General features: G+C 40.6%; 1 protein-coding gene across 1 annotated transcript in view; it reads right to left on the reverse strand.

The window, feature by feature from the left end:
* LOC103565460 (cytosolic beta-glucosidase) overlaps positions 1 to 15389 on the reverse strand; it is a 105200-nt gene extending 89811 nt beyond the window's left edge. Inside the window, exon 1 of the mRNA XM_008541503.2 lies at positions 15026 to 15389. Within this exon, the coding sequence (XP_008539725.1) occupies positions 15026 to 15083 (58 nt within the window). The 5' untranslated portion in view covers positions 15084 to 15389. The remainder of the gene's footprint in view (positions 1 to 15025) is intronic.
* Between the last annotated feature and the right edge of the window lie 380 nt (positions 15390 to 15769).

Below are 15769 nucleotides of genomic sequence, written 5' to 3' on the forward strand. Positions count from 1 at the left end.
GAGAGAAAACTATTGCGCAGACAGAGAGTAAAACACTTTTGAAAAGAAAGGATAAAGAGAAGCATAAGATACGCAATTTTGGTCTGGGAATTCTCAGAGCCACCTTGTGGGTGAGAGATAATCATTTCTTGTAGGTTTTAGGAAAAGATATAATTTACCTTTATTTGCAGACACAAAACTCCAAGAAAACATTACTTGCTGTCAATGCCTCTGGCTTTAAAAATATTTATGAGATTGAAATAGTTACCTGGAGGCAGACATTTCATTTCAATGTCATAGGTCAGGCACATTGGCTAACACCCCAGATAATATTGATGTACTTTCAAAATTTAAAATAATGTTTATACCATTTATTTATTCATTCATATATAGAGCACCCATCCTGAAGTATCTGGAACACTGAACAAGGTTTACATAAATCTGACTGTTTTTTCCTCTGGGCCATTTGGCTCAGTCTGGTAGACCATAAATATTCAATAATACTTTACAATGACAAAGCATCTTTTATGCAAACTTCTCTAAGCACATTATTCACCAATATTACAATCTCCTTTTTAACCTACAGGTAAAGTCACAGAAACTAATTGACTTTCTTCAAGGTCCCACCACAGATTGTTTATTTTGTGGATTAGAGTCCAGGTGTCCTGCTCCTTGCTATAACTAAAGGGAGAAACAAACAAACACACACATTCTTTTGGTGCTTAAGCCGATGACCTACACTAAATATTTCTAAATTGAATCTATTAGGCAAAACGTCCTCCTTAAAGATGTTAAATGTTGTGATGCATCCAACTGAATTTTATAACTTTTGTTCCAATTTACCCAAGGCCGGTTACCATTTTCAGAGCCCCCAGAATGACCTATTTTAATTGAATCCTGTTACAAACACTTAAACTTTCACTCTTTATCAAATCAGCTTTCTAAATAGAAACTAAAGTTGGAGTAGAGAAATAAAACTTTTCACGGAAAGGTCCAGTTGAAGCAACAGCACAGCTGTACCAAAACCGTCAAGCGGAGTGGAAAACTGGGAATTACTGTGAGATTCGGGCAAGTCTCAAACAGTGCAGGTCGCCCAAGCAAAAGGAAATATTCTAAATTCTTTATTTCATCTCTTCTCACAAATGTTAAAGTAACGCAGGTTAAATATAGAAAATTAGTAAAATACCAAAAAAGTGGGAAGTTTTTTTTAAATCATTCACAACTGAGGGAGCTGTAAGAACACACTTCACAAACCCCCAACTTCAGGGAGTATAATTGACTGAGGGCCCCAGCTGCTGAGCCCCAAAATCCATCATGTGGATTGACGGGCTGGAGTTTGCACTGAGGCCACACTTCTCCCGGCTGATCCCAGCCAGTGCTGAGTGTGGCAAGGCAACTGTGACAAGCCTGTACCTAGAAGATGTGGGACTCTTCCGACAGACAATTTTGGATCGAAGACCTTGCTGAACTTTCCTTTGAACTATACTGCAGTCGAAATGCTTCACTCAAACTTTGTTCCTTCCTTTCCTCCCTCTTTCACTCATCAGACCTGTATCCCAGCCTCTCCTGGCCCCCTCTCCAGTTTCTGTCGTGGGCATTTCCCCTAACAAACATTTCGTATGTTCAATACCATCCTGGCATCTGCTTCTTGGAGGACCCAGACTAACGTACCACCTGATGATGATGATGATGATGGTGATGGGAGTGATGATAATGATAGTGGTGGTCATGATAGTAGTGAGGATAATGATGTTAAGGGTTAACATTTATTAAGTTTTTTAAAAATTGCCAGACCCTGTGCTAAGAGACTTCCTAAAGTATTTCATGTACTATTCCCAGTAACCTCCAAAAGGTAAATAATACTCACCTGAGGGAAGTAAATCTTAAAGAAGTTAAGTAACCAAAACAAGACCATATTGCTTGTGAAAGTCAAAGTTGAACACTTGTTTTTCCTAAGCCAGTAAGCATAGAAGCACTGGTGCCAGTAGCTTGTACATTATATTACCTCTCTGTATTCACATTTTGCAGCATAATCTTCCAGTCCTTTTTCTGGATAGTTATTGCATAGTTATAATTACACTCAATAAAGGTAATAAGTAAAGTCTTTTCAATAAGAAATAGAGTTTTTACTTGAACTTTTTGCTTCCTTTAAAATTTGCACAGTTATCTATTTCACTTTGGTTGTATAGACCTGATCCAATCATTCAAATACAAATAGCTTACTTATTCAAGTATTCTCCATATTTGTATCATATATATGAAGAGCCACTAAATTAACTCTGTGTAGTCGGGGGAATTTTTCCAAGCCATAAAAACAAACAAAGGTCAAGCAAATCAGCCAAGGCCAAGTCACTTAGACAATTGGGAGCATTAAAACATCCAAAATAACAATACCCAGTCTCCACTTTTAGAATTTATTGACACTATTAAAGAGAGCACTTAATAACAGACTAATAGGCTTTTTCTAAACAAAACAATTGGTACAATGAAAAGCACTTAAAAAGATTTATCTCTCATAAGCGTCTTTCTAAGAAAGAACACCGACTTGGAACTTGCAGCAGCTTGCTAATTCAAGAACAGAACTTTATGATGGCAGCAAATGCCATTTAGAATTATTTGAGGTTCCTTTGACTCATAAACGAATTGACTTTCCTCAAGGTCCCCCAGGAATCACCGAGTCAGACTTCAGTCTTGGCAGATTTCTGCTGATGTCTCAAAACAACTCCCTGAATACAGAGTTTTCCAGACTTTCCATGTTAAAGACTGATTGCGGTAGCAACAAATAGTTTCTACGGTATGCCAATTGGCAGTATAAAGGGGTGTACTATCAGGAACCTCCCTAAAAGAGCCTTTCAAAATAAATATGTGATTCTAATAAGAAGAGCATGCTTGTCTTGCAATTACAAGTTTAAGACAAGTTACCAACATACTGCCTCCCAAAGAAGTTGCCCCTCTGAAACTCCCTCCTACGTGGATAGGAAAGCTTGCTGTTGTCCTCTCTGGCACTTCAATTTGTCCCATCATTGAACTTCCACTTCTACTGGAATTTGGATGGGGTCTGAGCAAGAATTGTGGTGCAACGCATATTACAACTGCTTCAATTTTGTGGAAGTTGTGAAGACCCACTTTCCAACTTTCGCCAACACAGCAAAAACCTTTACTCTGACTTTTAAATGGACAAGAAACCAAATCCCCAAATGTTTGCTTAGCCTGGGAAAATCTGCCACCTCTGCAACTCCCTGCCTGAATATTACAACTCAGAAGGTGAAACCACACATTGTCAGCCCCACTCCTTTTGGCTGTGAGTTCCACACTGCGTTTTGTCACTTTGTTTCTTGTGAGCCTTATCACATCACACTCCCCTTTGTCACTAACGAGTTGTGCAACATGGATCATGTCAGTTCATCTCTCCGGGCTCTACAAAATAAGGAATGTACATTGATGTTTTAAGAATCATGTACCCTGGAGAGGAGTCAAAAGTAGCCATGTGGGGGAGAAGCATAAAGAAGGGAGGGGATGGCCCCACGGCCGTGGCTGTGACTGAGTGGTTGAGTTTGCACGCTCCCTTTCAGCAGCCTTAGGTTTCACGATTTGGATCCTGGGCACCAACCTAGCACCACTCATCAAGCCATGGTGAGGCGGTGTCCCACGTAGCAAAGCCAGAAGGACCTACAACTAGAATATACGACTACGTACTGGCGGGCTTTGGGGAGAAGAAGAAAACAAAACAAAACAAACAAACAAAAAATAACAAAGATCATTAACAGATGTTAGCTCAGGGCCAATCTTTAAAAAGTAAAGAAAGAAAGAAAGAAGGGAATGCTGGACAGAGAGGCACAAGCTCTCCCGCCCTTCCCTTCAACCAGAGACGCTCCATCTGTGTCTGTTTTATTAGAGTTCTGAGTTAGATTTTCCTTGAAAACCTAGTTCTGCTGCATTAAAAAAAATGTTTTAAAACCACCAGACTAGAAGTCTTCTAAAGTTCTTTCTAGTCATTCTAATATTCTGAAAGAACGTCAGTTCGAGGTGGGCTCCTTCTGTGTCTTTTGAATTCCTCTACAGCACTTAATCTGAACTTTCCAACCTTTGCTCCTGTATCTGTTTCCCTCTATAACCCTATTTCAAGCATTCTCTTCCATTATGACTTCAGCTATCAGCTATACACTGGTGACTGCCAGCAAATCCAATGTGAAATGGAGATGTGAATTTCCAGTCACCTCCCAGGCATTTCCATTTAAATACCCTAAGGGAGCCTCAAACCCAAATTGAGCCTGTTATATTTCTACTACACAAACTCCAAAGCTGCTCCTTCTCCAGTGTATTTTATTTCAATTCATAGCCTCATCAGCCAGCCAGTTACCTAAACTACAATCTCAAGTCACCTTAGTCTTCCTTCTATTTCCGTCATGCCCTGCATTGCATTCATGTACATTTCCTTTTGGTTCTCCCTCAAAGATGTCTGTTTACACTCTTTTCTCCAGTCTGTCCCCTCTACATCAATTCAGATCTTCATCATCATCTGCCTTATCTATTGCAATAGCCTAGCAACTATCCCAAGCTTCCGCGTCTCCTTCCTTCAGTTCATCCTCCACACTGCAGTCAAAAGTCTTCTGATGCACAACCTGATCGTATTACTCCCTTTGCTTAAGAGTATTTTATGGCTGTGAAGAACATATTGCATGTGATTCTAATACCAACTCCTTATCCTGGTACCTTATGTACATCACAATACAGACCCTAGAGAACAGAGACTGTGGCAGGCTTTCTCCAAGTATGAGCCATCTGCAACACAATCATCCACAGCACCTATAAAAAATGTAAATTCCTGGGCCACATCTGTAAATGCTGGTATTATATAGCCTGGTATGAAGCCCCAAATCTACATTTTAACAAGAGCTCCAGGTGATTCTTATACAATCTAAATTATTAGAATTCTAAATCATTTCTACTGTACCAAATGTGACTATACCATTCCCCAAATACAATGGAAGTAGCCATACTTTGGTGCCTTGGCTCAAAACACTTTCTCTGCTGATATGCCCTTCCTATGCCTTTCCCTGAAAACACAAAAAATCAAACTTCTCACCCAACTTAGATGCCCATACAATCCCCCCAATATTATTCTTGAATCCCCACCCCTCCCACTCATGCTTAGATAGCATTTCATTTGTTCTGCAGTTAGAGTTGTCACATCATATCATAGTCAACTATATGCCTCTCTCCTGCCCTAGACTGTTGGATTCAAATGATCAGTTTATTTATCTTTTATACCCCAGGCTCTAGTATCCACAGTAAATAAATGTCTAACTGAGATGAACTACATAGTAGTAATTCCAATAAATATTCATTCAATTTAATTATTAATTCATGCCATGGGACCCAAGTACAACACAGAGACTGACCTTTTCTCAACCTTCTTGCGTAATTTCTCTCTATCCAAGAGAAAAGTCACCATCCGACAGCAAGCCAACCATATCATAGTTTTAGTATGGTTGTATCTGGTCTTTATTTGAACCACAGAGAGTATACTAGGATGACCCTGGAAGATGTTTGGCCAAGCCATATAATATCTATTCTGAGAACTCCTCAGTTCTCCCTTCATCAAATCAGTTGGGCAACAAGAATATATTGTTTGCCTACATTCACCAAGTTCCTGGCACTACAAGGAACAAGAGGATGTAAGACAGTCTCATCACCTCCATCCCCAGGTCTTGTTCTTCACACAAACACAATAGGCAATGGCCGAAGCCCCTTTGCAATGTTTCACCCTGGGAAGGAGTCTTAGTCTCCCAAATTCTGTTACGGAGTGGCTGATGCGTATCTCTAAACTGTGCCTGCAATCTAGACCTGGATAATAATTTATAAGGTATATGAGGTAATGGACCATCGAGAGAAAATGTTGCTCTTTCAAAGATCCCCAAGTATGCATCTGTATGATAGACTACAATGACTCGAAAAGATTATTGTCTTTAGAGCAAATAATGCGCTTTCTCCCCCAAGTCTCAAAGCCTGTATTTAAATGATTATTCATGGGTGTTGTGGGAGACTTTAAGCCTTAGCTTGGCAATTCCCAACATAAAAGTCAGTAATGTTTCAAACACCTTGTTTATGAGTCACCTGCCCAGAAACTCACCATTGCCTCTTACATTATGTTCCAAATTCCCAGGCCAACTCCCCAAATCTATTTATCTCATTACACACCTGAAGGGTATACAGTGACACCTACACCTATTTACAACATTGTTCCTTTGAGAATTTGTCCTCTAAATTCCCAGTCAATTGACATGTGAACACGTTTCTCCCTGCATTTGGGGACGTATGGGGAAAGATGAGAGGATGAAAATGAGAAGTGAAAGAGATCAGATATTCCCAGGAATCAGAATCCTGTTATCTTACACATACATTCCCAAAATGCCCTTCTCTACATGATTATTGCTCATTAGGGACAAACAATTATAGCCTCCACTATCAAGAGAGAGATTTTCAGGGGCTGGCCCCGTGGCCGAGTGGTTAAGTTTGTGTGCTCCGCTGCAGGCGGCCCAGTGTTTCGTTGGTTCGAATCCTGGGCGCGGACATGGCACTGCTCATCAAACCACGCTGAGGCAGCGTCCCACGTGCCACAACTAGAAGGACCCACAACGAAGAATATATAACTATGTACCTGGGGGCTTTGGGGAGAAAAAGGAAAAAAAAATAAAATCTTTAAAAAAAAAAAAGAGAGAGATTTTCAGAATGTGCAGTGACTCCTACCCTCTCCTTTCCACGTAGTTGAAACATAAATATGATTATAAGAATATTTTACATTGAATCTGAAACTGTCCAACCTCTTTAGCCTTTCAAATTTTCTCCTCTTTTAAGTACGTATTGTAATTAGTATACATTTTAAATCGTTTTAAATGGATACATATCATAGGAAATATTTTCCTATTTTGAATCAACTTAAAACCAAATAAGTTTACAGTTTCAAAATATAAAATAAGCCCTTTGAGATTAAGAAAAAGGAAACCTAGCTTGGTTTTTTTCCTATTATTAAAATGTAAAGGATTTTTTAAATCTCATTTATTTTGTCAATTGGTTCTGCTTAACATTCTTCAGCCCAGTCCACTCTCAATTATCCATGCTAAGGAAGGGGGATCAGTGGCCTGGATAATCTAAAACAGCAGACAATTTTAAAAGCCCTTGTATTTGGCCTGGGCATACTTTAGAATCAAACTCTGATTATCCACACTAATGAAAGGAAGAGCAGCCACCTTGAGAAAGATCCGAAGCCAATAAGATCTGCTCAGCTGGTTTAGGGCACCTCAAGGAGGCCCACAGAGCACAGTAGAAAGAAAACAACAGGGTCCCAGCTGCTGCCAGTGATGACCACCCACGCCATCCAAAGTACCAACATCCAACTACAATATCCATATGAACACCTCTCATGATATTAGTCATCTCTACAAGCATGCAGTTATGTCCAAACGCCCCCAGGTAAAAAGGCATATCATCCATGTTGTTCCAAATAGAATATAGAATATGGTTAATATAGAATAGATAAATATATAAACATAGAATATATATTATATATAAAACAATTTATAAATATTGTTAATATAGAATAGATTGTTCATATGTGCTGGAAACTTCTTTTGGGGGTTCCCTTTACCCCACCTTACCCCCAGCCTCTTGCTACCACTACCAAGCTGACAGTAACACTCAGAACAGTAGCACAAAAGATGAAGATGAAAGAGATTGTATGCTGGAGTAGGAAAAGATCCAGCCTGGAAGTCAGGAGGCCTGGATCTTTGTTCTCTGTCAGTCTCTGCTCATGCCAAGAGTCAGGTATGCAGCCAAGCAGAGGGAACAGTGCAGGCAACAGTACATGAAGGTCATGGCACATTTAAAGAATTACATTGTGCTTCATTTTGGTCAAAGAATAAGATACAAATGAAAAAGAAGCAAGAGACAAAACTGGGGATGTAGCTGGAGAAAATTACAGAGTTTTTTCAATGTCATGCAGGAAGTTCAGAAGTTATTCTGTAGACGGTAAGAAAACAATAAAAAAAATTTTCATTGTTGAAATTTACGAACACATACAGTTTTCCCAGCACTGTTGTAAACATTTGATGTTTGTAAACACAGTTAATATTTGCAACAACCCCGAGATAGGCACTCTTACTGTTCCCATTTTACAAATGAGGAAACTGAGGCATGCAAAGCTTGGATATCTCCCAAGATCACACATCTGGTAAGAGGGGAAGTCAGGGTTCAAACTTAGTCTGTTTGATTTCAGAGCTCATGCTCTCTTAAGAAAAGGAATGATGTGGTTAGAATTTTTAAAAACCACGCTAGAAGCAATGTGCCAGAAAGATTGGAGAGTGGGGGAAGGGAAGGACACTTTAAGAAGACCAGAGCCGGTGAGTTCCAGAACTAAGGCAAAGGTAGTAGTAATGGAGAGGAGGGGTGTAATCAAGAGGTTTAGAGGAGAGAGAATAAAAAATAATTGGTTAAATAAAGGAGAGAGGAAAAGGAACGGTCTAGCAAGGGCCCCATATTTCTGGCTTGGGCACTGTGTGATGGCCTAACAATTTTTAAAGAATTGCTTAACCTTGTGCACCAGTGAACTTACCTGGAAAGCAACCCCTACCAGATGGGCAGGCCCAGGAAGGAACAGAACAAGCAATGCCTTGTTCTTTTCCAGTAGGATGCCAGCACATTTTCATCCAAATAAACAAATGTCCTAACTTAACTGATGAAATTAGCGGTGACCAAAAAAAATCATGTGCAAATATGTAGGACAATATATAGAATCCATATTCCAAACAAATTAGCAAGATGCAGCAAATTTTTTCTTGTTTTTTCAAGGTTAAAGATATTGACTCACATTTAGCTTTCCATGTGACATCTGTGGGCAACTGTAGAAAGACAGATAAGGGAGAAAGGATACTGGAAGAGGAGAAAAGAGGCAGACATGTCATAGCTTATCAAGATATTTGTGTTGTCTTAAAGAAACCCAAACCATTTACAGAACATTCTTATTAGGGTGTAGAAACACGTACGTGTTCATAAAAGTCTGTGAAGGCATAGAAACAGACTGGAATGGGGCCTGCCCGGTGGCGCAGCCATTAAGTTTGCATGTTCCGCTACTCGGTGGCCCGGGGTTTGCTGGTTCGGATCCCAGGTGCGGACATGGCACCGCTTGGCAGGCCATGCTGTGGTAGGCATCCCACATATAAAGTAGAGGAAGATGGGCACAGATGTTACCTCAGGGCCAGTCTTCCTCAGCAAAAAGAGGAGGATTGGCAGCAGATGTTAGCTCAGGGCTAATCTTCCTCAAAAAAAAAACAAAAAACAAAAACTAAAAAGACTGGAAGTATGTACTCAAAATTTGAAAATATCCCTCTGGCTGATTTTTTATTTAATTATTTGCTTGTTTGTATGTTTTAAATGTTCTGCAATTATCTTATTTTCATAATACAAATAAAAATGGTTTTTTCCTAAACATAGATGATAAGCATCCATTCTATATTCAGAACCTTGCCAGTACAAAAGACTAGACAAGCAGGTAGACCCTCATTGATAAGTAATCCACGTATACCAATATTGATGGCAGCAGATACCTTTTAGCACTGCCCACAAAGCCAAATGAGGTACTGGAAATTGGGTACATGGAGAATCCGTGTGTTCAGAATAAAGGGAGATAAGAAATGATGAAAAGTGAAAGTGTCTTAGAGCAGCTGACCTCAGAAGCTTATGCCTAGACACGTGGTCTTTCTTACTCATAGTACCCCCCTCCACTATAGCTTTCCTCACATTGTCCAAATACTTCACTTTCTCTTGTTACGTTGTCCAAAGTTCCATCAATTCCATGTTCTCTCATCCTTGTTCTAAAAAGCATTGGACTAGAAAATTTCCAGAGGTTAGATGTGTTAGTGATGACCAGGAGGATATAATGGTAAGACGAAGAAGAGGCAGGCATTCCTTTGTTAACTTCAAATAATACTACATGGTTTATGAAGAACTTCCACATATTAACGCATATTAATAAAGATTTCCAGTTCAGCATGGGGAACAGAGTACCCATATTTAATTCTTCTCCTTCTCACACTGAAATTGAAGTGACAGTAAATTACAAAAAGGAATCCACAATAGAGCTGAAACAAACAAAGTGCCCCAAAATACCACATTTACTAAAGTATTTCTAGGTAATAGAAAGAAAATAGGACTGAATTGTCTGAGAAACTAAAGCGAAGAGTTACAACATAAACTCACACACTGAAGACGGCAGGTAAAGATTAAGAGGGGCTTCCCTAGGGAATCTGTGGGTCAACCAACACAGAGAGCAGAGCAGGCCGCAAAGCAAGCATCACGGCAATTAATTCAAGGATTATCTATCGTATTGCTGGACGGAGTGGTTCCTCTCCCCCATAAACAGAGCACATCGTGTTGCCTTTACCTCATGTTGAAATCCCAAGAAATGCTTAATAAAAGTGAGAGGTGTGACTGGGAAGGATTTCCATCAAGGGTGCTGAGACAGTCAAGAAAAGCAGAACAAACTCTACAGCCCAACATGAATTTGAAGGGCAGTGGGGAGAGGAAATATAAAAGCAAAAACCAAAAACATCCTTCTTTAAAGTCCTCATTATCTGGCAGTTACTGAGGTCTAAATCTTGGTTCCCTCCTCTACACACATAGTCCTTTATGAGAAGACACTCTCAGTGTGTCTGATCCACTTACACAGAGCCCTGCTTCGTATAGAGTCAGCCCTGTTTCAGTTGAACAGAACTACCTCACTTCAAAGGAAGCCTAACTCAGTTACTGATATCAATCAACATACTCTTTCATTCATAAACATGAGGAGGCACTCAAGGATTGCCAGACGTTTCACAAAAACAAATAGCATGAAAGATAAGAAAGCAAATAAACAAATGACCCAAAGATGTCAAAATTGTACCAAAACAAAAAAAAAGAAAGAAAACTTGATTTTCTAAACTAGCATTCTTAACAAGATTTCAGGGTTGATAACATCCAGAAAACGAAACATGGCTTCCTGAAAATGAAGCAAAGAAAAAGAATGCGTTTGAAAATCTAAAAATGTGATTGCTAGAATTAAGTATTCAATAGCGAGATTGAAAAATAGTATGAATGCTAAAGTCCGAATTAGTAATCTGAAAGAAAACGTGGAGGAAACCAAATTTCAAAGAAGTAAAAAATGTAGGAAGAAGTTCTCCAATATTCAGAAATGAAATTTCAAAGAGAGAGATCAGCATTAGGAATTTTGCAGATGAGAAATCTGAGGCTCAGAGAAGTTAACTGATTTCACTCTTCAGTAATCCACAAATAGAGGCAGATATATTCCAGATGTGTCCCACTCATAAGCCCAAGCCTGAAATGAATCAGCACATTTAAGTGTGGTCCCAGTGGTTGTTTACACCTGGCACCCACTCTGATTGGTTAATGTGGGTACCACCCTGGTCTATATCAGTAGTTTACTCTTAATGGTCAATGAAGATGCTAGACTGTCCCATACCGGTTGTTTATGGCTGGCATCCACTCTCATTCGTCAATGCGGGTGTCAGTCTAGTCTACACTCATTGTTTACAGTTGGCATCTGATGGGTCAACGTGGATGGCATAGCAATTGATGAATACTTCAGTCTCATCCCTACCTAAGCCCATACTCTTTTGATGATGCCTACATCATTTCCTAGTACAATCAAAAAGGTGGCAATTATGAAGATTCCTGTGGATCTCAAATCTGAAACTGGGGGAACGAAATAAGGGTGGTTTCTGTCATATCAACTTTTAAGCTATGAGAAATTTCATGGATAAATGTTTGCCTCTCTTCTTCCTTTTCCCTTACACACCAAGAAATCTGTGACCATGCTTTAAATCTCTTCCCCCTCCTTCTTTCTTAAGTGGTCCAGAGAAAGGGCCGATCTATCTGGTGAGACCTGTTCTAAAAGAACACCAAGGGCAGCCAAGAAATCAAGACCCAAACTGGGATGTTTAATCCAAGGGGTTTAGCAGAAAATAGAAACCAAGATACACAGTCACACTTGGTTGAGTGGAGAAAGCAAACAGGAAGTAGTCTAAAGAAACACGGGGCCTGTGCTGACATCTACAGCAGGTGGATGAAATGTGCCTCCAGCCTAGCTTTGTGTGGACCAGTTGAGTTTTTCAAAGGTACCAGAGCAGAAACAGGCTGGATAGAATCGCCACAAACTGCACCTAAAACCAGCTAAGGCAGTTTCCCTGTTTATTCTCCCTTTTTAGTATAAAAATAACCCTAAATTTCTTAACCATAGGATTCCACCTTTGGCGCACCAAGGCAAACTGATGGCAGAAATTTGAGGCCAGCCCCAATTTCTGCCAACGTAAGTCCAAAGCCAAAGTTAAATCAAAGTCCAAACTTTATATTGGTATCCAGCACAGCATCAAGGGTTGATAATGGCATTCATAAAACTGAGGCCTTTGCCTCCTTAAGAACCACAAACTCAGATCCCACCAGGAAGCGTTAACAGAGCAGTTTAGACTTTGCTCAGGATTTGTGGGATTTTGCAGAGCATGTTCACCCCTTAAGAGACTCCCCTGAAATCATTGGGAGTTATGAGCTCATAAGAGCTGTAGAATTGGGTCCTAAATGTCATTTTCATAGCTCCTCTGTGGCGTACTGAGAAAGTAAGCAAAACGCCACTAAGCTACCTGCTGTTTTGTGCCTCACATTCCCTCCAACCAAAAACAGAGGCAGAGGCAGCTTCCTAAAGGGTTAAAAATCATGGGAATTTTTCTGTACTTTAAAATATTGCATGAGACCCACTTCTGTAGGAACGATGATTATCTGCATTTTCTTCCCTGCCTCTTCATCTAACAAATACACTTTTACAGGTTTTACAATGTTCTTTACAATTCACCTAAAACACATAATTTTCCTCCTGCTTATACCACTGGGTTATTTATTTACTAGATTTATACTGTGCTTTCCTCCAAAAGGCTCAAGGCACCACGCAGCCGACTCCTAATAAACATTACAGTAAACTCTTCTTACAAACTATGACCAAGGAAGTAGCCAGAGGAAGCAGAAGGGATAAGGACAAGGACAGGAAGAAGAACCTTGGGTCTGGTGACATACACAACCAAGTAGTCAATGTGTCGGGAGGCCCAGGGATCAGAAGGCCCTGTCCTGCCCGCTTCGGTCAGCCCACCTGCAAAGACATTGACAGCACCTTTCATGCCAAGTAACATAGCCAAAATATCTCCATGTCTGTGTAGGGGCGAAGCATGGGTATGTAGGGGGTGGGGAGGTGGCAGAGTCTGCCAGTCATCTCTCAGGGCTCTCGAGAGGGTATCTGAAAACAAAGATAGCTACACAGACAACTGTGTTTTGAAAATCAGTGGAAAGAGATACATGGCAATGTTTTATAACAAATCGCAGAAATGTTAGATTGGTTTTTTTTTACAAATACAATTTATGCTTAGTCCTCAGTTCTGCCCAGTGTGACTTCCGATGGCTCTGCAGACTTCCAGAGGCCAGGGCCGCCCAAAAGTTCAAAGATTCTCAAAATCAAAAAATGGCAGGGTGACCTCAGCTTTTAAATCCCAAGCCACATTGATTTGACAAAGCCAAATGTTGACGCCCTGCACGTGTGATCAGCGCAACAGCGGAAAGGTAGTTAAACAGTAACTCTCCCAGAAGCAAGGAGGGAGTACATTCTAATTTGAAGTCCAGAGAAGAAACGACCCTTCCCACCAAATGGAGCAGACGGTGTAATTCTCCTGTCGTACAGAGTAAGAGAGAACCAAGCCAGGAGAAATTGTTATTTAGTTTATTGCTTATTGTCATTTAGTGGGTACTACGTGCCAGGCACTCTGTGCTTCAGCTAACATATGTTAACCCCTTGCATTCCCCAGAACAAACCTACAAAGTGGGCATGATCATTTCCCTAATTTTACAAATAAGGGAACTGAGACAAGTTATTCGCTCAAAGTCACTTGGCTAGTAAGTGCTTGAGCTAGGAACCTTGAGGGTATTATGCAAAGCGAAATAAGTCAGAGGGAGGAAGTCAAATACTGTAGGGTCTCACTCATAAATAGAAGATAAAACAACAACAAACAAACACACAGAGATAGAGATTGGATCGGTGGTTACCAGAAGGGAAGCAGGGAGGGAGGAAGATGAAAGAGGTGATTAGGCACATGTGTGTCCTGATGGATGGTAATTAGACTTTGGGTGGCGAACACAATGTAATTTGCGACAGCAGCTTCAGGAGACTACTACAAGAAATTCACTTAGCTTTGTTTAACCCAGGGTTTCTCAAACTTATTTAACCAAAGAAATATTTTTCTCGTAATAGTATTAGCAATCCCTAATTCCTTGCGGGGGAAAACATAAATATTTTGGAAAAGCTAACCTAATCGTCCTGTTTTACAGAGGAAGAAACTGAGCCTCAGGGAGGATAGTGAATTCGCATGTTCATGCAAGGTAGGATGGAGAGTGGAACTCAGACCTCCGGCTCCATTCTGGGTGCGTTTACCATCTTACAATTGCTCCCCTTTGCTTCTCAGGGGCCCAGCGAATGGCCTGGCACACCAGATAGGCTCTACTTTGTGCAAACGGAATGGAACAGGGCACCTCTCGCAACTAACACAGGTCCTTCAATGAAGTCTCTTTGGACTCTTTGGAGGAAGTTACCCAATATTTTTCCAGCTAATAGGAGAATATCTTTTTTAGGGGGGGTGGGGCAAACGTGCTCAAGAAACCAGTGACGGAAGCAGCTGGCCCAATGCAAACTGATGTCTCAGAAAAGCTGGGACTGACAGAAAATACACTGCAGCCTGGTCCTCAGTCCCTCACCAACACTGCCCTTGTGCCTAAGGAAAGGGACACGGGAATGTGAGCCTCTTTTGTGTGGAAAGCGACAGTTTCATTGGTACTGTTACAGACTCTTCAATCCTCTTCCTTCTTTTCTGTTTGCCCCCTCCCTCCTACCCGCTTCCCCAGGCACACAGAGCCCACCAGAAATAATCCATCCCAGCCTTAGCAAGAGGGAAGGAGCTTCTCCTACCTTCCACTTGATAGGCTGCCGTGGCTGCCCCCCATCCAAATCCTGCAGGGAAAGCCATGCCTTCAGAAGGCGGCTGCCTGAACGCGCAGTCAGTGGGAGCGCTGTGCCCCTTAGAGGAGGAGCCCAGCACTTATACACACAGGAAGTGAACTCTCACCCCTGACCGGAGTCTCCGAATGCAAGTGTTTGTGCAAATACGCAGGGAGTCTGATTAAAGGATTCCACTTGACTGGCCACGGCCTTGATACAAATCCAAGACACTTTGTACCAGGCAAACATTTATAGTTTCTTCTCCGAGCACTCCCTGATTTTTAACATTGTTAGACCAGCCTGAGAGCTGACACAGTCCCTGCCTTGGCAGGGCCCCCAGTCATCCCATCTTTTCCCTTTTAATGTCATGAGGATGTAATTTGTAAAATTATAACTATATGTAACTAATATAACGATAGTTATAATTGACATATAAAAATTATTCTGTCAATTATTAATTATATTAGTTAATATAGTTAATTAATAATTAATATAATAAAAATATAACGATTAGTAGTCAAGTATTAACCATAGTTAACACTGCTGTATTGCATATTTGAAAGTTGCTAAGACAGTAAATCTTTTTTTTTTTTTGAGGAAGATTAGCCCTGAGATAACACCTGCTGCCAATCCTCCTCTTTTTGCTGAGGAAGACTGGCCCTGAACTAACATCTGTGCCCATCTTCCTCTACTTTATATGTGGGACGACTACCA

This window comes from Equus przewalskii, chromosome 3, assembly GCF_037783145.1.
Source record: "Equus przewalskii isolate Varuska chromosome 3, EquPr2, whole genome shotgun sequence".
Lineage (NCBI taxonomy): Eukaryota > Metazoa > Chordata > Mammalia > Perissodactyla > Equidae > Equus > Equus przewalskii.